This window comes from Anser cygnoides, chromosome 4 (genome assembly GCF_040182565.1).
Source record: "Anser cygnoides isolate HZ-2024a breed goose chromosome 4, Taihu_goose_T2T_genome, whole genome shotgun sequence".
NCBI classification, from domain to species: Eukaryota; Metazoa; Chordata; class Aves; order Anseriformes; family Anatidae; genus Anser; species Anser cygnoides.
In genome coordinates, this window is record NC_089876.1 from 35608682 (window position 1) to 35632481 (window position 23800).

A 23800-nucleotide genomic window follows, 5' to 3' on the forward strand; every position below is an offset into this window, starting at 1 on the left:
GCCCCATGCAGCCTGGCTTTGAACACCTCCAGGGATGGGGCATCCACAGCTTCTCTGGGCAACCTGTGCCTCTGCCTCACCACCCTCTGAGTGAAGAACTTCCTCCTAACATCTAATCTAACTCTCCCCTCGTTAAGTTTAAAACCATTCCCCCTTGTACTATCATTATCTACCTGAGTAAAAAGTCGCTCTCCATCTTTTTTGTAAGCCCCCTCTAGGTACTGGAAGGCCACAATGAGGTCACCCCGGAGCCTTCACTTCTCCAGGCTGAACATCCCCAGCTTTCTCAGCCTGTCTTCATAGGAGAGGTGCCCTCTGATCATCCTTGTGGCCTCCTCTAGACCCACTCCAACAGCTCCACGTCCTCCTTGTGCTGTGAGCCCCAGAGCTGTGTGCAGGACTCCAAGTGGGGCCTCACGAGGGCAGAGCAGAGGGGGACGGTCACCTCCCTTGCCCTGCTGGCCTCACCTCTGTTGATGCAGTCCAGGATGTGGCTGGCTTTCTGGGCTGCAGTCATACTGCATGTCTGCTAAAGGCAGTATTTGCAGCTCTCTCACAAGAATGAGCCACTTCTTTTCAGCGGTGGTACCATCTGGGCTTTGTAGATGTAACCACAGCAGGTAACGCGCTTCCAGACAATGCCTTATTGTCTGCATAGGCAGCCACATGCTGGAGTCGGAGACCTTGCATACCTACTTAGAATCAAGATTAAATTACCAACCTTTTTGGCATTTTTATGTAAAATGTTCTTTATTATGGTCTTCTCATAGCTAAAGTATGAGTCACTTGCAAGCCGTAATAGATTTTGGCTATGCAGCATGATGAAGTGTTCTGGATGCAGTGAAACATTTAATCAAGACTCCAGGCAGAGCAACTCCCAGTGGTCACCTTAAAAAAAAAAAAAAAAAAAAAAAAGAGAGAGAGAAGAAACGAATTATGGCACCTTTTCTTTGCAGCATTAAGGTTAGTGTTTGTTAGGGACATCACAAGAAGGTGACTTTTTTAGCTTTAAATAATAATGTAAGCAGATTTATGCCTAATTTTTCCAACAGTGTCAGTTAAATCATTGGGTTTGTGAAAGCACTCTGATCTCCCAGTGTTTTTCAGAAGATATTGACGCTTTATAAAAATGAGTTAGTTGTAAACCTTCAAATTGCCTTACTAAACTGTACTTTACAGTATGATTTCACCTCCAGGAAAGTTATGCAATGTTAATATACTGGAATTGCAGCCCATGGATTAAAATTACCTGGGAAATTACAGCATTGCTTATAAATCCTATTCATCATGTTTATGTGCACATTTATTTAAAGGAGAATATGAAATGTTGATAAAATGTGTTGAGACCTATGTTTCCAAATGATTCCAAGGCTGATAATCAATAGTAACTCCTAATTTTGTGAGGGAGGAGAAAATCCTGATAGAGATGGGCTCAAAATGTTGTCTTTTGCTGGGTCCATGTTTGATTTCCACACTCTGCATTGGGGTGATTGGAATGGGTGATCGCATACCCTGTGACTGCTTTCACATCCTCTCTTTCCTTAAGGTACTCTTTGAAAATGGACCTTTGGGCTTTGACATCTAAATTAAGTCTTGTGCCTTGGTATCCTTCTGAGGAGATCCCAAGTATATGGCTTGACACATCCATTTATTGCATGAGTCACCATCACCTAAAATCAGGGACTTTGCCTGAAATTTACTAGGAGGAGTTTAGATTACATTCAGTACACCAATTTTTTTTTTTTTCAGAGATGCTACCCCAAGACTGAAAAATCAAGTGGTTGCTGCTGCCGCCCCCTGGACGTTTTAACTTGTCTTTTTTCCAGCACTGCCTGTTTAGTTTGATTTTTTTTTCTTTTAATTTATTTCCAGCCACAATCTTCCCACCGTTAATAGTGGGATTCTTAACAACTTTGTATTTCTATATAACAGGTTTGCTGGCCTGCAGTACAATAGCCTAATGTGATTTTTATTGTACTAGCATGTACTGGGATTGTTTGCCTCCTGGAAAATGGAATATTCAGATGCTTCATTCATCCTCTGTCTAAGCAAAAGCTATCATCTTGTCCCAGGGCATTTCTTTAGAAGTAGGCTTTCCATCCTGTTGTGGAAATTGTAAATATACAGGGTCTGTGGTTCAGGTTTCCCACCTTCCTGAGCTTTGGTATCGGTGGTTATTCAAGTAAATTTAAAATATGTTTATTTTTGTCCCCCAGGCTTACTGTTTCCCAGTATTTTCCCTCTCTGCAGGCTCTAGCGTGGCTCCTGCAGAGGTGAGTTATGTGCCACCTCTCTGTGATTCCTATCTGGATGTAACATCTGTATTAGTAAGAGCTCCACTCATCCACCGTCACCTTTAATTAGAGCAAGCTGGGATACTGGTTCACTACAGCCAATGGGTTTTTATTATTCTTAGAGCCATTTTTTTCCTTTTTTTTTAGAGATTACCTAGGAACATTGGGTTGTGGGCTTTTTAGAAATTTTTTTAGAAAATTACTCTTTCTCCTTTTCTCTCTGGAAACCCATTTTTGCTTGCTAGTACTCTGATTCTTAATCCGTTCCTTTGCCTTCACAGTTTGGAGGAAGCAAATGCACTGCTCCTGCAAACACTTAGTACAGCCTTAACTTCACTGATGTGACTAGCCAATAAGATTACTCATGTCAATAAAAAAAATAATGAATGTACACATACATGTGTTGTTCAGGATTAGTGAACCATTGCTTGCTGGATGAACAACAGGGCTAAAGTCATGGAGACAGGAGAAAAATAACTAGTGTTGGCCATGTTCTTGTGTTAGCTGCATGTATGTGATAAATTAATAGTTGAATTTATCTTTTTTATTATTTAGAAGAATATTATTTAGAATATTTGACAGGAGATTGGGAACAGAATCCTTTCACTTTTGTTCTGCTAAAATTATTTATGATAATGCACTACCACAGTCTCCAGCAAAGAAGAACAAGCTCCTTATGTTTTTTAATATGAAGGATCATATAATGGCTTAAGCATAAACACAAGCCTTCAGGCAGTGTGTGCCAATACTGCCGTTAGATTAGATGGTATCTCTCGAGAGATGCAGTGTATATCAGGGCAGCAAGCAAAGGAAAGAATGACTCAATATATAAATTGAAAGAAAAGCTGTTGCCTTTCCACTCTGTTTGATCTTTAATCAAATAGCTGTAACATTTGAAGGAGTATTGGACGTGTGAGACATCTGGGACTTCCTTTCTTCTTAGATCATCTTCTAGAGAGATCTCTGATGAAGCGTGGAACACAGACAGGGTGGCTGCAAGCAGGAACGACTGCACGTGGTTTTGGGCTACCAGTGAAACTTGCTGCTGCCACATGAGCTAATTCAAGTTTTCTGTGGCATCTTTTTTCCCTCATTTTTGTTGATTAGATGGAAGAACTTTAGAAAAAAAAATATTCTGTCTATAAACCCTACTCACCTTGAAATAAAAGGAAAACAAATGTTAATACATGCAATAAAACAGAGGGATAGATTCTGGCCAAATGAGTCCATTGGTTTATAGAAGGCGTTACAACCAGATAGAATTTGGCACGTTGCCTTCCAGTGCAATGTTTTATTTTACATACCTTTGTAGCTCATAAACCCAGCAAGTTTGGTCACTAGAATAATTTCTTGTTCCAAAATAAAACTCTAATATTAAGCTTTTTATGTTGAGTATGGAATTTGTCTAGCCTGTTCAGTAGTAATTCTCTGGGGTACTAGTATTTTTGAAGTGGATTGGGTCTTTTGGTCTAAGAAATTAAACTTGGTCTTCTAGTAACTGTTTCTTAATTCAACACATTATTTTGAGTGTCAGAATAGACTATTCAAATGCAAACTCTATTTATAGCACCCAGACAGTCATTTTGGTTAACAAAAAAATATTTTTTGTTGTTTTCCATCATAACTGAGTTTCTTCTTGGGCCCAGTATTATTTCTCGATCTGTGCACAAAGCGTGAAGACTACACTGCATTATCACTCTTTGTAGTCTCATTCACATAGACTCTTCATAAACACCCTCAATTAATTCAAAGAGTGTGTTACCTACTTTATTCAAAGTAAAGACCACCTTTGAAACAACAAAATCAATGAGTTTCCTACTACTTCCTTGTGTTCAAGTTCATGCCTTAAATGCTTAAATACAGTGTGTTTTATGAATTGAGGTCCTTGTTTGATTCTTTACATGTATTAACACCTGAGGTTTGTCTGAATGGAGAAAACAACTCTTACTATTCTTATATCTAAGTTTAAATAAGTAAATTTATTAAAATCTATTTGAGGTGAATGCTGCCTGATCTCGTACTGACAAAAACTTACTGCTGCACACTCCCACAAGGCACAATTTGTTCTGCATTTGTTTATTTAGAAAAAAAAAACACAAAAGCACCAATTTGAGCAGCAAATAAGAATCCGAACAAGATTAAGGTAATTAATACTTCCTCTGCTTTGAAAATGAGACAGCAGGCTGCAGCAATCAGGATGTCACAGATGAGGATGGGTTGGCCATCTGTAATAGTGGCAGGGGCACTGTACTGTTGCAAGGACTTACTGCTTCTGCTAATCTCTGTGGTTTATTTTATGTCTGTGTTTTTGCATTTTAGATTAAAACACAAACAAAACCCAAAGGTAGTTTGCATAGAATTTGATATATAAAATTATTATGTTTATTTTACAATGCACCTTTGCAATAGTTTGCAAATAAGCAACCTATTTATTTTACTAAATAAACCGAGGGAAAGCTGTAATTTTCAGGCTTTTCTCTAGATGCATTAAATGTGTGAGGGGAAGCATTACACTAGAATTTATAGAAAAGCAGAGTAATTTTCTGGAGATTTACACACATATATGTGGATAGAACAAAGCTTGTCTGATTTTTCCACTTCCCCCCGAACAAATAAAGCAAGGCAATATTTTGAATCCGTTCATCAGTTTTCCATCACATTCATGAACAATTTAGAAGTCACTGCGACTAAATAGTCACAGTGATCCCATGGCTTCAGCAGAAATTAAAGGCTGTTTAGAAGAGCAAAACCTGCATCAACAGGAGAAGCCATTTAGAGAGCTGAAAGGTCCAAGCAAACAGGCTTCACTCCTTTTGCTGCTGCTGTATTTTATTATATTTGAGTCCTTATTTTATCTGAGACAGTAAGAAACTTTGGTTCCTATACTAAATGTACTGTAGGTATAAATGGAAATGAAGGATTTGTCAGAAGGATGGGAAGTTGCAAGAGTTGTTTGGTCAGAGACTGTCCAGAGTACACTACTTTGAGAAGTCCAAGGGCTGCTCTCAGGTGACTGTTTGGTGCCTGGCTTGCGTCCTCAGAGGCATTGATTTATGGGTGTGAGGTCATGCAGAAACATTCCCTGTGTTGGATAGATTTGGAGGAGGAGAGAAGGAGGGGGGTGCTGATCACTTTCCATGTAGCCTGGGCACGTCACTTCCTACAGTCTTTCACAGCGTGTTTCCTTCCTGTTTCAGGGGCCAAGAGCTGGACAAATCCCTTGAGCTCCCTGTCTTTCTTCCTGTGGCATATTTCAGTGTTTGAGGCCTTTGGTCTTCTGAAGTGGATATTTATTCTTGCACTTGGCTGTTCTCACTGGAGGGTGTTCTGCCGTGGGTGCAAGATGAGAGCACAGCATGCATTCTGTAGACCTTTCTGAACATGACGCCTGCAGTACAGATGGTACAGATGACCTTCTTGTCTTGCCTTGATTAAGTCTGACGTAGATTAATAACTGCACACGGTTATTAATTGGTAGCATATGATATTAATCAAAAAATGTATTTCAAGAGTCAGAGTGATGCACGCTAGTATCTTTATGCAAATGTAATGTGGGACTAGAAAGATAGAGGCATTTGGCTACAGAGAGATGGCTTGGGTGTTTGTTTAAAGCTTTTTGGATTTTTTAATTCTTCCCTGGCAAACATGTGGTAAGATGTACTGAAACCTTCCAGTGTCCTCTGGCACTGAAAGACTTTGTGGTCATGGTTGTCCTATGTGCTTCTACCAGGGGTCTGAATTTTTGAAATAATTTTAAAGTGAAATTAATATCTGATCTCCTGAGTGGAAGACTGCCCTTTAATCTTGCACCCTTAAATTAGGCTTTAGACCTAAACTTTCTTAAATAAGGCCTTGGGCCTACAATGCAGCAATTCACTCTTTTATCTTGTGGAGACTGTGAAGATTTTTCTCAAGTCTTTCTAAGAAACCTATTATTTACATGAAATTTCTGTAAATGGTCACATCCTAGGATTTTATTCTTTAGTTTTGCCAGTGCCACGTGTAAACTGAAGTGATAAGCCATGGAAGAAGTAAAAAAGAAGTTTTACACAGGGTTGGTGATGAGACCTAGCCAACAGTGAATTATGAAGCAATATGTATTATCAAAGCCCTGTGAATAAGCAGCAATCGTGGTGTAAGCCCTCTTAAAAATAGTGGTCTCTGTCTAAAAATTTATCTCCTTATATGAGAATTTTTTGTTTCTGACATTTAAAGCATGTCTTTAATATAAAATAGTGTCTTTGTTTACTTGCCAGGTGATTTTCCGGGATAAAACTACTTCTATAAAATCAATCATTTTTACTTTTTACTTACAGTCCTCCAGAATCTGACTTTATAATTAATTCATTTATCTCACAAACCATACCTAGCCATCTGTATCCTTGGATTCTTATTATTTCACATTATGCAAGCTGTAGGCAATGCAGAGCTCCTAACCCCAAACCCCAGCAGTTCTCATACATTTTTTGTATGTTTTTTACAAAGAGCAATCTCTCATTGTGAAATTGGGTTCCGGTGGTGATATATCACCAGTAGCTGTAACATTGTAGTTGTGCATGACATACAGTGGTATTAATAAATAAATTGCAGAGCTGTGCAGCTGCTTTAGCTTGAAACTGTACCTGGTGGAATGCAATACTTTCACCAAGGAGTGTGGTTTGCTGTGCCAGTTCAGGGGGAGGACCTCCTTGGCAGGTGACAAAATCCTTCATCTGTCACTTCTGCTGTGTTTCTCCCCTTTCAGTGATTAATCGTCACCCTGGTGCAGCAGTCACTATGAAAACCATCAGTACTCTCTGAAAATTTGTGTCTGGTTATTCGATTGTTTGAATCATTGTTCGTGATGCTCTGGTTAGCACTTCTTGTACTTCTGTTGTCACAGGTGTGAATTTCACAATAAAACGTCTGGGTTAATTTTTCTCAGTCTATGAAGCACAGTACCATTTGTGAATGATGAAAAGAATTATATATGGTGTAAATAAATAATGGCCTCCTATAAAAGGCCATTTAAGGCATGTAGGCCTGTTGTTTTGTCTGCACTTTCAGCAGATTTCTCTAATATTCATTTAATATATCCTCTTTTTTTTTAAGATGTGTCAGTTCTCTTTAATGCTGTGGCAGGCTGTATGCCTAAACCTTCTTTAGAAACTGCCTCAGAGAAGCAAGGTGAGATCCCTGGCTTGGGAAGCCCTCAGAGGATCGATGGCTTTGGGCTGCAGCCACTGGGATCTCGGGGAGAGATGCTGCCAGCAAGCCTGGCTGACTCGGTTGTTCTGCAGACAACCGAGCCTCTGTCACTAACACTTATTTTTGGGATCGTCCCGGTGATTGTCAGCATGGTTTGGCAATTACTGGTCTGCTTGAAAACAGAATGGGGAAAACAACTATGGCAGATGACTAGAAGTAGTAAAAATCATACACTCCATATCACCAGGGGTATCTGCATTGATCATATCCAGAGCAGGCCTGTATGTTTTCAACCAAGTACAAGGAAAACCTTGTGGTTTGGACAATGGCATGGCAACTACATGCAAGTACAAAATAATATTTGGCCTGTCAACCTAGGTATCTTCTTTAAGTCATCCTTGTCTTTGCCACCCTTCCTGTGCCATGGCCCTGTCTGCCTTTCTTTATTCCTTGATGAACAATTGGGAGACAAATTGGCTTCCTTCAGCTACTCAATTTTCTCTTTAGAGGTTCTTCAGAGTTTGGTGGCCCTTTAATATTTTGAGTCCAATACTAGCCCCTCCCCCCCCCCCCAAAAAAAAAAAAGCCAAATATTCCAATAAAATATTTGGAATATTGCATGTCATACCCAGCAATCAAGGAAAATCAAGCTCTACAGCTTTTTGAATTGCCATCAGCAGAGCTATGAGAATCCAACAATCCTGCTTATGAAAAAACTATGAATAAATAACACAATCTTTCAGAAAGCATTGTTACTACTTGGGAAGGCATACACATACAGCGTATGAAAACAGTATGTTTAGGTGTACATAAGAGAGTGGATGCTAGTGGCTGCTCCTAAAGTAACATTTGTGTTTGCAATTAGAGGAGAGGTTTGAGAGAGGGAAAAACATATATATATATATATTTTAATATAAAGTACAAGGGTGTTTTTTCCTCCCTCAGAACTGAGAGATGCCAGTACATAAACATTTCAGAGAGAATTTTACACCACCTCATCTTTATGTCAAGCAGCATTTAATGGTTGAATGATCCCCTGCCCCGGGACTTGGCAGCTATCCTCCAGGGGCCGACTTTGGGGATTACAATGACAGTCTATCAGTGGATCTTTTCCAATACAAACTAGGCTAGGACCATTTAAAATCAGTCGCTATCAACAAGTCAAATTATCTTTATTTATGTTAGAGGCTTTCCTATGAGTATTTTCTAACAATGTGGAATTTTAATATCCAGAGGGGCTGTTCCTGTTGTCAGTGTTATTTGGGAATGTTCTAATTCATGTGATTAGGCACAATTTACCTGATTTCTTTCAAAATTATGTGATTTGTAACATTCAGGTCTAATCAACATCTAACTTGCAGTGCTCACACAACTTTTTCTGATTCTTCCTCTTTATAGGTGGAAATAACGCTTCAGGATATCAATGACAACCCACCAGTTTTCCCCACAGATATGCTTGATCTGACTGTAGAGGAGAATATAGGAGATGGTTCTAAGATAATGCAGCTGACAGCCATGGATGCTGATGAGGTAGGAGCATGGTTTCGTATCTGAAGAACTGTACTAAAAATGCAATTCTGGAAATGCATTTCTTTGAGGACACTGCAACTAAGGAGCTGTTAAGAAACCAGCAAAAACCTGCTGAGCTACTGATACTAAATAGCCAGTCAGCTTAGTGTGGGATATTTTAGTTTCTTGTATGTGTCAGGCGGGTATATCCAAATATAATTTAATGTATTCATTACTTTTGGAAAGTAAGTTATGAGAAAGTTAATCATATTGTTTCTTTCACTTGAACTGATTTTCTTTACACTGGGGAAAGACCTAAAAAGTCAGTATGAGCATGCAAAGAAGCTTGTGTTGTCATTAAAATATAGTGTTACACTTAACAGCAACAAGTAATTCTTGCATTCAAATAATAACGTAATTCAACCCCCTCAGGAGAATTTTATTTCTTTTTTTTTTTTTTGTGTGTTAGCTTGGTTATTCCTTCTGTGATTGTTAATTGATGTACTGAATCTTGCTTCTGCGTAGGGATGCACTAAACCACACCTGGGAATGGTATGAATGATAAGAATTCTTCTTTCCTTTGTTTTCTGGGAGCAGTCTGATGTACAGACAGAAAGCAGGATTTTGGAAAGGTGCACAACCATAACAAAAGTTGTAACAGTATATATCTTAAGGTTAGGAAGAAGTAAATCTTAAATGGCCAATTTCTGCTGAGATACAGCAAACTGATATCTAAGATATTAGCAATGTATTATGCTCAAGCCTCTTTTGTGACCATTCCTGCTGTGTTATGCATTTCTGTCTTCTTTTTTCACATGTGCAACCCATATATGTAGCTCAGTAAATTGTGGGTGCCTGAGCATGCTGCCTTTACTACATGCACAGCTGCTTTCAGAATCAAAGGTTTAACTTTAAAAGGGTGACAGAATGCTTAAAAATTATGGTTGAATGGTGTACACAAATCCCTCATAACTATTTTTCAATGATAGTATTAAGGCAGCAAATTTCAGCCCCTTGTCGGTTATAATAAAGTCTTTGTAGAGATCTGAGAGAAGATGTAAAGACAGATTCTAGCTGATAGATGTTACTAAAGGCTTTAACAATTACAACAGCTTCTAGTGCTTTGCAAATTCGTTTCAGACAGTTGTTGATGGGAAGTTTCTATACAGCTTTGTAATAGGTTTCACAAATCTTTTATTTTGCTTTGCTTCTCACCTAATTGATGTAAAGTTACTAATTTGATTAGGCCAGCATCACATGTAGCTGCTGTTTTAGCTGTGCTCTGTTAGGAGAAGGCTGCCTAGTAAAACAAATGGTGGAGAAACTTGGTCACTTCTGAAATCTTAAATTATTATCAGCTGTTTTTGTTAAGCCACACAATAACAGGAAAACGTATTACATACCCCAGGTACACCTGAGCACACAGAGTCTGTGTACACTGAAGCTCTGCGTGCAGCTGTTGGAGGCTGGGCACCTGGAGGAGGGTGTTTTCTTTTGAAATTTCATTTTATCAGTTAGCTCAATCCGGCTCTTTGAAACAAAACTCCAGAGAAAAGGTTTGGCACAAGGTGCTATCATAAGGCCAGATAACTAATGCTTTTCTCTCAACTCACAGGTACAAGTGAGTATTTATCTCCGTTAATTTGCTTTTTTTAGGCAAGCACGTTTGAAAGAGCTGTAATTTCTTTTTCCCTGATCTCTTTGATTGGGGTGATATGTGGTGCTCAAACAGAAGGCATGGGGGAAACGGCCAGCTGCAGCATTCGTTGCTCACCAAAACACACTGCTGGGCATCACCAGCACGTGGAGCATAAGTGTGCCATTCTGGAGGCTGCCAAACTTTCAGTGCCCATTTGTGATGGGGCAGGGCTAAGGCAAAACACATTGTGTCACTATTTGAGTTAGAGTTGTTTTTTTTTCCCCAAAGTTTTAATTTCAACCCTTAAGGAAAAAGAAAAAAAATATTTTTCTGTGTAAAATTACTTTTCCTTCATTTTCTTTTTAACCAAAATGCTCAAAGTGCACATGTATCCCTTTTTTTTCCCCCTTTATTTTGTTTATTTTTTTTTTCCACACGGTCAAATGAGATATTTTGTTCAACCCCCAAAGCAAATGTTTTTGACTTCCAGGGACTGGCAGCACTACCCGAGAGATCAGAACTGTGATTTCAGTGACACATGACTTGTCACTTCGGGGCTGCTTATTCATGGGGATGAATGCATTTCCTTGAATAAATTGACCTTTTGGGGGCTGCTGTATGACACCTGTGCAGTCGTTGCTCCCATGAGTTTCTCCTGACCAGGAGCTGCTGGAGCTGGTGCTTGGCTCCCTCTTTGCATGCCTCCCTGTCTTCCTCCTTCCACCCCACCTCCTGTGACAGAGGGAGGGCAGAGCTGTGCCCACGGGCAGCAGGCTCATTTAATTTCACCTTCCAATTTAAAAGAAGAATAAACGTTAATCACTGGTAGAGGGAAGGTGTTGCATTGCCTGGTGATGCTGGCTTGAGATTAAAACAGGTATTAGGGCTTTGTGGTCTTGGTTGGATGCAACCCTTTTATGAACAGTGGAGCAAAAACTATCTGAACAATCTCGTCATTTCATGTCTCATAAATAAAAACTGTGTGTGTAGGCATCGGTATTGGGGGACTGACGCTGAGACTGGGCAGGAAGGCTGTTTATTAAAGGAAACCGTTCTGAAAATTTTCGCCAAGTGCAGTTACTGGAACGGTTCTTGCCTTACTGAAAGTTACGATGTGGTTTTCCTGGCAAATAACTTGATTTGACCACTTCTGTTTTTGCTTAGGGAGCCAATGCCCTTGTCACATACACTATTATCAGCGGTGCGGATGATAGCTTCCACATTGACCCTGAGTCAGGAGACCTGATAGCCACCAAGCGCCTGGACCGAGAGCGCCGCTCCAAGTACTCCTTGCTGGTTCGTGCTGATGATGGCCTGCAGTCCTCAGACATGAGAATAAACATCACTGTCAGTGACGTTAATGACCATATCCCCAAGTTCTCCAAACCAGTGTATTCCTTCGACATCCCGGAAGATACCACGCCAGGTAAATAGGAAATGACCCTAAAACTGACTGAAATTTTCTTTTTGTCAATCCAGAGGGATTTGAGGAGGAGAGAGAAAACCTCTTTCACTTGTCCAGAAGGCAGCAGTGGTCAAAGGCATCTCTCAGGTGGGATGGAGAGACAGGGGGAATCACATCATGCTGAAAGTCTGCTTGCTAGCAAATCAGTATCACTGGTGCAGTACAATAGGGTAACATTTCTTTTTGGGAAAGAGAAAAATAGTTGCCACTCAAAAAACAAAACAAAAACACAAAAACAAACCTTAGTTCCTAGATGCAGAATAGGAATTATGCCTGTATCAGAATGGAAACCTCTGAGTGCTACTATTAAAACAAACAAACAGAAATAAATAAATAAATAAAAACAGGAAAGTAATAGAAGGAAAAACTTACAGAATGGAAACACTATACTCTTATGGAAAAGATGCAGCGGTGATGCTAGTCATCTTCAGTGAATATGACTTATAGTACTTAATGCATTGAGGGTAGGATCACAAAATTGGTTACCATTGAGCTGCTGATAATTTATACATTGATTTCTTAATAGTATTTCAGACACACACTCAGTTACTAACCCTAACATCATATTTTCATAATATCATCTTTGACTTCTAGTTTTGACAACTTTTTGTACAAAATTTAACCTTTAGGTAATTAATTCTTAGATTCCTTGAATTAATTGCAAACCTTTTGAGTTGCTCTTTTCCTCTTTTAAAACTTGTTTCATTTGTAATAGTGGTTTGATGTTTACAAGTTAGGTTTTAAGCTAGAAACTATTTAGACCAACTAACCAAACAACAACAAAAACTTTTCAAAATTGTGCTATATATTGTGGCTCAAGATGAGAAATTAATATTTCTCTCAATAAATGGTTTCCAGTATTTTATACAAAGTGATTGCATAAAAGCAGTATCTGCTTTATTAGTAACTGAAGCATCTTAGAAACTTTTTCTAAAACATAAACAAACAAAGGAGATGTAAATGACATAGTGATAGCTTTGAAGCTTTTATTAGGGCTTAGACTCATGAGCGTGGGAGGCTCAGCTTGGGACAACGGAGATTACCCCCATGCCTTCAGCTTCTGCGCTCTGTCCCACAGTGACAGTTCCAAAATTCAGTGGTGTTTTGTGTTAAAGCAGTATACTGCAGTCAGCTGTGCTTCAGGAATTTGGAAGTAATGGAGACAAGACATCTGTGTACCATTGGGCAGTTCGGTTGCTGATCCCCAGCTATGCTATTCTCTCTTGCCATTCCTAGTCCTGAGGCTCAGTTTGTTTTAGCAGGAATAACCCTGTAAATGGTGAGCATAGTCCCCTCCCTGCTGAGACAAGGCTTCTCTCCTTAATTGCGTATGGGGTATGGATTTGTGCCTTATACCAGGCTCAGTGGTGGCAGATGCAGAAGGAAGAAACAGGCCAGCTTTGTATTAGAAGTGATGCAGAAGGAAGAAACAGTGTGAGATTTCCCCTCTGAGGGTCTGCTTTCTGTCCCAGAGGGTATGCACACTGAGTATCCCCCTTCCCCTTGCAGCCCAGCAGCTGTGGTTGCAAGTTGCACCTTCCCAGGGCTTCGGAGAAGCTCCTTGCTGCATTACCCTACCCCTGCATGCTGCACAGAGGTCAGCACCGCTCTGATCCTTCTTTGCTGCAGGCTCGCGGGAGGGTGATCCGATCCAGCTTTGGAACAGCCCTTTTTGCCAATTAGCATGCAATCAGAAAAGTATTAGGTAATCAAATGTATGGAAAAGATACCAGAATATTCAGCTGGATTAAACAGAGTTGTAGCACTATTCTTCATCCTGATGATAAGCAATTTTTGTTGTCACATTGCTCGAAAATAATTAACTGTGCTAGAGCAAATGTAATTCATCTGGTTCCAGGAAAAATAAGTTAAATGATTAACTTTCTTGGAAATGAGCTGATCTTAATTATAATTAGTATTCAATATACTAAAAACTGACACTGAATTTCCAAACTTTATTAAGATAGGTCAGTCATGTGAATGCAGCTATGCAGAAACGAAAACAATGGCACAAATTCATAAGGAGTTGAATTTCAAAAAACATTGAAGAATGAACCCCTATAAGGTTTCTGGCTTTCTAACCGCGGTTACCCTGCTAAGGCACTTTTTTTCAAAAAGTAGAGATGGGATTTTTAGTGTGAGTACTGACATTTCAGTTTCTGCATTTAATAAGAAGTATATAGAAGGTTTCAGAACTTGTATTTTTCTGTGGAGAGAAAAAGGTCCTTTGAATAGCAGAAAGAAAATACAGAAAAGGAGAACAGCTATTTTTGCCCCAGCTGGTATCTGGAAATGCTCCTATTTAAAGATGAAACCAAATATTGCTGACCATTTCTTGGTGTATTTTTTTCAGTTGCCATTGAAAATAAACATCATACTGAATATTGTTCCTCTCAGCTTTGAAAAAGTTGTCAAAAAATTTAGGCATACAATTCTGAGGCTTGAATGTTTACCAGCCAACACCTTTTGTTCTACAGAGATGCTTGTTAATGAGCACCGTCTGACCACATCGGTGATGTGCCTTTTGTGAGTGACTTGTTTTGCACTCTTCTTATGCTGTGCAGGTTCATTAGTGGCAGCCATCCTAGCCACAGATGATGACTCTGGTATAAATGGAGAAATCACCTACACCGTGAGCGAAGATGATGAAGAGGGTACATTCTTCCTGAACCCCGTTACTGGAGTCTTCAACCTGACCCGCGCATTGGACTACGAAGCACAGCAGTATTATATTCTGACCGTCCGTGCAGAAGATGGAGGAGGCCAATCTACTACCATCAGAGTGTACTTCAACATATTGGACATAAATGATAACCCACCAGTATTCAGCATGGCTTCATACAGCACGTCTTTGATGGAGAACCTGTCTCCAGGATCCGCTATTCTCAACTTCAGCGTCACAGATGCAGATGATGGTAGGCTTTTCCTTATATTCTGATGATAAATGCATATTTCACATTAACAGTGTATTAGAAGATCATGTGGAAAGGGCAAATTAGGGCTATCCTTAGGATGCCATTGTGTGCTTACAATTACTGCATGCTGTGTAAGTAGAGGTAATTTTTCTCGTATTCACATTAGGTTTAGGAGGGTGGCTTCATATTGCTGTTGTGGCAATGAATTGCAGAGGAGCTGCATTTTATCTAGAGCTAGTTTCAAGAGTTAAGCACCAGCAGACAAATCATGGTGTTCAGGTTGCACATTTAAATTAGACCTAAACATACTTTCAGGTTTGTTTTTTCTTTAATTTTATGATATATTCTCAGGAAGGTTCTGCTATAAGATATTTAATCTGCAATTATTACAGCATGTATCCTGAACTGTACCGTAACTTCTAAGTATATCATTAAGAGGATTGTGATCTACAGGGTATGGATAGCAGAGTTAAAAAAACTGACTAAAAGAGATCATGGGAAATTTTCTCTTTAAAATGAGCTTTAATCTTGGGATTATTTATGACATCTAGAAGGTGTTAATGTGTTGGAGTGCTAAAGATATGATCTTTATAGCTTGCTTAAGCATTTTGCCATATAATTTATGTCCAAACAAGAATAATTGCAGAATATGGTCATAAAATACATAAAAATGATTCCGTAGCATACTGCACATTAAGTGTCCACAGACATTACTCAGGGTGACTTAATACAAAATTATTTATAGCACTCACACTGACTTTACAGGTGAGGGATATTTTGTGACAAATTAAGCAAAATTCTCTCAACTGGAGGCTCAGGAAAGCCCATAATGTGTTACACTGAAATGTGGGCTTCAAGCACAAAGCACCTATGTGCTTCAAGGAACCCCAGGTCATGCATGTATAACAACAGAGCTCATCAAGATTGTTCAGTGAAACATTTTTTTCCCTCAGGAAATGCTTTGTTCAAACTCATTTTTGTGGGAACATTCAAGTGCTGATGGATAGTGCTTTCAGTGATAAAGGATTGTACAACTATTTTTGAGATCAAACTGAGAAAGTGAGAGAGAAAAGTTTCCATAAGATAAGCCAACAAGCTAGAAATTAGACCTTCATGATATTGGTTGTTCTTGTATGGATCTCTTCTTCACCACTCTTGTCAAAGATTTATTTTTATGTAAGCTAACTATATATTGAAGGAGGAATTTGTGCTTGCATCTACATATCCAGGGAAGTGATTGCTCCTTCAGGCATGTAGAGAAATGGGTTTGTGTCTCATCTATCCCCTCTTATAGTTTGTCTTTTCCTGTCCAAATAATTTTGGTTTCATCACAATATAAAGTGGGTAGAAAATGAAGAAGGAAAAAAACCTGCAAACCTAACAACCAAACAAGGGGGAAAAAAAAGTTTTAAAAAATTAGGATTATGATGCTTGGCTTCAAACATTTTTGACAGTTAATTTCACTTAGCCATTATGGGTCTGTTTTCCTTTTTTCTTGCACCTCATACATTAATTTCCATCTGCATGCAATGTATGTGATCTGTCATAGCACTGACGTATCATTTTACATTCATCATGCACTCAATTAGGAAGGAAGCAAATGAGCATTTGAGGAGCAATGCCATGAAAAGTAAGATATCTATCTTGCTTCTTATATTGTCTGTCACACTGACTTTTCTAACAGGCTGGATTTAAAATTTAATAGAGCAGAAATTTCATTCCAAGAACATGCCAGGCTGAGTTCCCCAACAGATCTGCAACTTCAGCAAATATGGTCATCTATTTATATTTTTGTTTGAAGCCCCAAACCTTTTATCCTGTGTTTTCTTGAATTTATCTGGAGTACAGAAATAACTAGTACTATACTGCACTGCATGTGATTCAGACAATGCGCACAAATATAATTTAATTGATTGCTTACGTTACATGATCCCCAAATTTGAAATAGCTCTGAAAAGACATTGTTTTCTAATGAGGTATACTTGTTGCTTTAGGATAAACACTGATAAAGAACAAATTCACTGTGATTGTGAAACAGCTCCCACTGTCATTTTCTTGTTTGATGCACCCCTGGGATTTATGTCAGCTTGAACCATACAAATCCATAGTAAACATCAGCTCATCTACAGAACAATAAATGACTCAGTTTCCTTAAATACATTCATTTTGATATTCATATATATATATACATATATATATTTACATATCTAATTAACAGAAAAATAAATGCTTTTTCTTGGGACAAAGTAAACATATGTCAATTTGTTAAAATTTTCCTGATGGCAAAAGCCTGCCAAATTTCCCTGTTAGACTAGGAAGTTAGACTCTATAGCATACCTATAGACTGTAGGTATTTTTATTTATGGAAAAGAAAAAAAAGAGTAGGATTTTTTTTTTTGTCTCAGTAAATAAAGAAAAATAGAAGCGAGATCTTTAAAAGACCATCATGGAAACCGGTGGCTTCATATCTGAGCTGTTACTCAGAGTTTTACTGTATTAACACTGGAATGAAATAAGCCCAAACCTAAGCAAAGAGGATGCCCCTACATTCACCATAAGAAAAACCCAGCCCCTAACCTGGAGAGAGAGGGTGGATGAGGTACATAATTCCAGATTTGTGTGCTGTTTGAAACAGAATAGTTCATTAAGTGGCAGTCCCAGCTCCAGTGATATTTAGGAAAATCTCCTTCTGCTTCAGGAGAACCACAATTTAATCTATATAAACATTACCAATGTTAAGACCTATGAGAATACAGGACAAGGAATGAGAAGTTACATGGAGGTGAGATAAAGAACAAGTAGTAAATTTAATTGTATTTAAAAATAATAAAAAAAAATTTTCTTCTGTAAGATCTAATTCCTACCCATTTCCAAAGTCAATCGCCAAAATCTTGAATTGCCAGAAAGTACTTTACTGAAATCAAAGACTTCTACCTGTATAATTAATCATTTTAAAGTACAGCCGAACAAAAAATAGAATAGTACTACATTTTCACAGTAATTCACTTGGTCAAAGTAACATAGAAACACTAATATCTGGTGTACAAATGTATTTTTTTTTAAATTGCGTTAAAATATTTTGTCTTTCATGTTTGGTTCTATTTACTTTTTAATTAAGTTTCTACAAGAGAAGAAGAGAAAGAGAAAGAGTAGCCACTGGGGAAAAGGCAAGTAGGACTAGAGTTCCCAAGTCTGAGCTTAATAAACATCATTGATTAATAAATCGAATACAGGGATAATTTTGATACCAAAACAGTTCAGCTGGAGGGAAAAGAGCTCCTGAGTAAAAATGACTAAATGCACAATGAAGTAATCAGCTGCTTAATCAGGCGGCTTGGTTTCTTTGCGTGAAAATGTGAGTTTGAGGGGTAAATGAGTAGTGAACACTTTGTTAATCCGCTAGTCATAAATCACATTCTTCATGACCCAAAACAAGAAGAAAAAATCAAAAATAATTAAAATATTAATAATATGAATGTATACTATATTTAAAAGTGTGTATATATGTAATATTTTATTTTTTTTTGCTGTATGGCGTATTTAGGGACATTTTGTAGCCTTGTCAAGACTCACAATGCATTTCCCTCACCAAAATTATAAATCACTCCCTGACCATAATTGCTAGTTATGTTTCAGTCATAAGATGAAGGCTGTTCATCTCGTATTTTTGAACACTATTCCATGTATGGTAAGCATACCTCTCCACTGTATTCACTCTTGGCCTGCTCCATCTAGGCATGGCAGTTTCTGTTTTTTTTGTTTGTTTTTAATTGGGTGGAAGAATTCATAAAATAATTAAATCAATGATAACTTTGTAGCCTAGAAATGGGAAGAAAGGAGCAAAAAAGCTGTTCTGTAAGAAGCAGAACTTTTGAGGTTTGGTTTCTGAAAGAAAACGCTTTAAATCTTTTGTCCGTAACCATCATAGATGGAACAAATTACACGTGTTCTCACTGTGAGGCTCCTGCTGAAAGAAGAGACAAGCTCTGATGGCCGTTCCCTCAGTGGGCACTAGTAGGGCACTAATTAGTGCCCTAATTAGTTCCCTCTAATTAGCAACATCCTTCCCTGTCTCTCTTCAACTCATGTCAGAATTTAATTATTTCAAAGGCTTCTGTTCCACCATGAAACTCGCCTGAAATTAGCTGATGGATTCAAAAATGATGATGGGGAAGCTGAACAGGCAGCATGATCATATAATCCTCATTTTGATAGGAAATGAGGCTAGAAACATTTATATCTAGGTCAGTGAGATTAAGTCATGCTCTTTTCTTTTTTCTCCTGCCCGACCAGGCCCCAACTCGCAGCTGTCCTTCAGCATCACCTCTGGGGACAGTGCAGGACACTTTGGCATCGACAGCAGCGGGGTGCTGAGCATCCAACAGCCTTTGGATCGGGAAAGCCAATCTTTCTACAGCCTCGTTGTGCAAGTCCACGACATGGCCCCTCTCCCGGCCTCCAGGTACACAAGCACAGCCCAAGTTTCAATCATTCTGCTGGACGTGAACGACAGCCCTCCCAGCTTTATCTCTCCGAAGCTGACCTACATCCCAGAGAACACGCCGATAGATACGGTTGTGTTCAAAGCACAGGCAACTGACCCCGACAGCGGTCCGAACAGCTACATCGAGTACAGTCTGCTTAGGCCTCTGGGAAACAAATTCAGCATCGGCACTATCGATGGGGAAGTCAGGCTAACCGGGGAGCTCGACAGAGAAGCTGTGTCCAACTACACGTTGACCGTGGTGGCTACCGACAAGGGTCAGCCATCTCTTTCTTCATCTACAGATGTGGTAGTTATAGTCCTCGACATTAATGATAATAACCCCCTTTTTGCACAAAAGCTTTATAAAGTAGAGGTGGGAGAAAATACATTAACGGGGACAGATTTAATCCAGGTACTTGCTACCGATGGAGATGAGGGTACAAACGGGCAAGTCCGCTATGCCATCGTGAGTGGAGATACCAATAATGAGTTTCGCATCGACTCTGTGACGGGGGTGATAACAGTTGCTAAGCCTTTGGACAGAGAGAAGAAGCCCTCCTATACATTGACAGTTCAGTCCTCCGATCGTGGAAGCAGCCCAAGGACTGACACCACGGCAGTCAATATTATTCTGAAGGATGTCAATGATTATGTTCCCACATTTGAGCTTTCTCCATACTCCGTGAATGTCCCTGAGAATTTAGAGATGCTTCCCAAGGTCATTCTTCAGGTGAGTACGTTCAGCAAATAAATATGTATTTGCTACAACTATTAGTGTGCCTGTATGTTCTTAATATGTAGTGTCTTTCCTCCACAATTAAAAAAAAAAAAAAGACAAAATTGAAAAGTTCTCTTTTGGCTGTAATCTAATATGCATTGGTTGTTGTTTTGTTTTCCTATTTGTTTTTTTTAGTTGTTTTTTACCAAAATTTTATATTAGGCTTTGAAGGGTCTTTTTTTTTGTCATTGTTTTCACCTGACCTATCTTCCTACGCACACTGGGACTTTAAGAGTTTGGTCTATTCTCTCAGGTCAGTCTCAACTTCGATGCAACAAATCTCTCAATCTGATCATTGCCTACGTAGGATGAGGCTCTGATCCAAATGTTGAAAGAGCACTAAATGGATTCAGGCGGCAGGACGTGCAGTGCTTTCTTTGATACTCAGCTCAGCTTATACCAAGTCATCTGCAGTTTTCACTACATCCCAATGCAGTCTTTACTATGTTTATGCTTGAGAAAAATAAGTAATTAACTATTTAAAAATTTTCAAAATTTTCAAACAATGCTTTTGAGTCCATCACCACTGTGTTAAGTCTTTGTACAATTACAGATAGTTTATAATAGCCCTTAAGGCACTGGGTTTAATTCAATCCATTAATTTGGATTAATGTCATAGAGAATATTTTTTCCTTCCCAATAAAATTGTGCAGACCGTGCACTTACCAGATACTGATATTTCTCCCCATATCTTTGTGTTGCTTTTGTAGGTTGTAGCAAGGGACGATGATCAAGGCCTAAACAGCAAGCTTACATATGTTCTCGTGGGTGGAAATGAAGAAGGAGCCTTTATTCTTTCAGCCAGTGGAGAGCTCCGCTTGGTGCAGAGCCTGGACCGAGAGACAAAGGAGCAGTATGTTTTACTCATCACCGCTGCTGATTCAGGTAAAATGCACAACCTCTTCTGGTTAAATCTTGTATCACTTGAAAACATTGTATTCTGGGTGTAAAAGAAATACTTTTATGATGGTCTGAAATTGTGCTGCATGGAGATTTGTACCCAAGTTTCAGTTTAGATCTCTGGGGTGAAATCTGGGCTCACGTGATGTCAAAGGGAGTTCAGTTTCTGGAAATCAGGATTTTATCCTTATGTCTAGTTGTGCGATATTAGGACTCACTACAGCTTTAGGCGGGTTGGTTTATTTTCCCCCATAGTAGTAAGTGATCCTACCTGGGTCATGACAGCCTCATGAACAGCAATGAAAAACTGTATAATGTTGTCATTGGAAATGTGCAGACAGGTCAAATCAATGGCCAGAAAGCAGCTATGGACTACTCAATTAATCTTACTGAAATGTTACCCCTGAAAAGTAATGACAATTTATATTTCAGCATTTTAATTTTCTGCTTTGCTCAGCATCCAGTCTTACATTTGCTCCAAAATCCCGAATGTATTCTAAGTTCCCTCAGTTTAAAACACAGACATGAATTCTTGTTATGAAGATTAATCACATTTTTACTTTAGGTGTCTGAGCATAAAATTTGGTTGCAGATTTGGGTATGAATATTAGTAACAAAGACATTCTTCATCATATTCTGGACTGATCTCCAGTCCCCCAGAGTCTGATGGGATGTAATTTATTGCAGAATTTGTTCTTACTTTCTAATAATAAAAATAGAAGCAATCCCAACTTGTTGACAAGTTGATGCAATTTTGTTTTCTGCCATATTGTGTGCAGGATCTTATGTCAGTGACAATATCCATGGCTTATATTTTCCTATTGCAGCAGTGCTCAGGTATTTCACAGTCTGGGCACAGCTGAAGTTGTGAAACAGTTTTAGGACTTGACGTATCATTTGTCTTGTACTTTGGCTAGATATACTATATTGCATTGTATTTTTTTACACTGGCTTTCCACGGTAAAGTATAGCTGCAAAGTGTTCACATGTGACTTGGATGTGCTTGGGCTTGAATATCCTTATGCTCCTTCAGAAGCTGAGGCTGGATATAAGAGAAAGCAGATCCTTGAAGCCTGTTTACTGTCCCAATCCAAGTTAGCAGGACTGGGCATCAATTAGGACCCTATAGAACATAGCCCTACACAAAAAATACACGATGTCTGAACTGGTAAGGGATGTGTCAAGTGGAAAACAATTATTACTCTTCCCAGAAAAAGGAGCAAGAAATCTGTTTCACCCTATGTCTAGCACCATGTATAAGCCAAAAGTTTGACAATAGCATAATCTTTTCCTAAACTCTGGTTCCTAAAAAATATGAAATCCCCCCCAAAATTAACCCAACCATAGCAAAGGAAAATATTTATTTGTGTTGGGAGACTTCTGACTTTCAACTAGTCCAGAGGAAATTTTAGTTCATGAAGTGTGCATGGGGCCTTTGCCTTAAGTAGCTGACAAGAATAGCAGCATATTTCATTAGTTCCTATGTTTAAAAACACAGATATTGTGCTGATTAAGCATAATTTGAAGATTTTTTATATAAAATAATAGCTATGTTATCATAGCAGCATATTTCATTAGTTCCTATGTTTAAAAACACAGATATTATGCTGATCAAGCATAATTTGAAGATTTTTTATATAAAATAATAGCTATGTTATCATAACGCTAAATCACAAGATATTACTCCCTCTTGTCAATATTAAAAGATGCTAGCAAAAGTGTTCAAAAACAGATGCTAAATAGTAACTTAAAGTGAAGTTTAACTGTTCTAGAGTATTTGTTTTATTTAGTTAAATGTTTTAATTAATTTAATTAATAAATTAAAAAGTAAATATGAGATAGAGTATGCTATCTAGAGTAACAAAAGTTTACAACCTGACTAATGCATAGGCATATGATTTGCTATAGTTTTTACCAACCTTGTGGATAGAGTTAGGCGGTATCTTTTGATCAGACTGTAGACTTACCCTAAATTCATACTGTCAAAGAATGCATTTAAAACTGTTAGTTATGATTTATCTAAACTAAAGTACCATGGGAAAATCTCCTGGTCCTGCAGAAGTCAATGCCAAAAATTCCCTTGATTTCATGGAAGCAGGTTGTGGACCACAGTCATAACAGGTACTCTGAGTACTCTAAATATATTACATGCTGAGGAAATCCTATGGGATCCCTGTTATGTTTAAATTAGTCCTACTGAGTTCATCAGTCTAGGTGGTAAAGAACACTCTGGCATATAATTTGTTTGAGGCCTCTTAAGGAGTGATGGTTGTCACAAAAAGGTGGAACAAATGGACCAAGCTACAGACTCTGAGATTTCTGTCTAGCTGTGTCTCGAATTTTATATTACTATATATTACATTATCATATGTCGAATGTACACGCACTATCGTAGACATTTGGCAGCCGAGTTAGAAAAATATTTTGGAGGAGGAAGCCTCTTTTAAAACAAATTGTAGCTTATCAGAAGAAGAATTTATTACTTTAAAATATACAAAATGTTTTAAAAGCTACCAGTATGGGTGTGTGACGGATATCCAGGTGCTAACATACTGACCTTTGCTAGTTGGTGCATTCATTAAATAAGGTAGTTCTGGCTGTACTACCAAAATGATGGCAGTGACACT

General features: G+C 38.5%; 1 protein-coding gene across 1 annotated transcript in view; it reads left to right on the forward strand.

Moving 5' to 3' along the window:
• Positions 1 to 23800, forward strand: part of FAT4 (FAT atypical cadherin 4) — a 142972-nt gene that overhangs the window by 64061 nt on the left and 55111 nt on the right. The window contains exons 2-6 of the mRNA XM_048078120.2: positions 8880 to 9011; positions 11794 to 12055; positions 14659 to 15009; positions 19303 to 20225; positions 20984 to 21158. Of these exons, the coding sequence (XP_047934077.2) occupies positions 8880 to 9011; positions 11794 to 12055; positions 14659 to 15009; positions 19303 to 20225; positions 20984 to 21158 (1843 nt within the window). The remainder of the gene's footprint in view (positions 1 to 8879; positions 9012 to 11793; positions 12056 to 14658; positions 15010 to 19302; positions 20226 to 20983; positions 21159 to 23800) is intronic.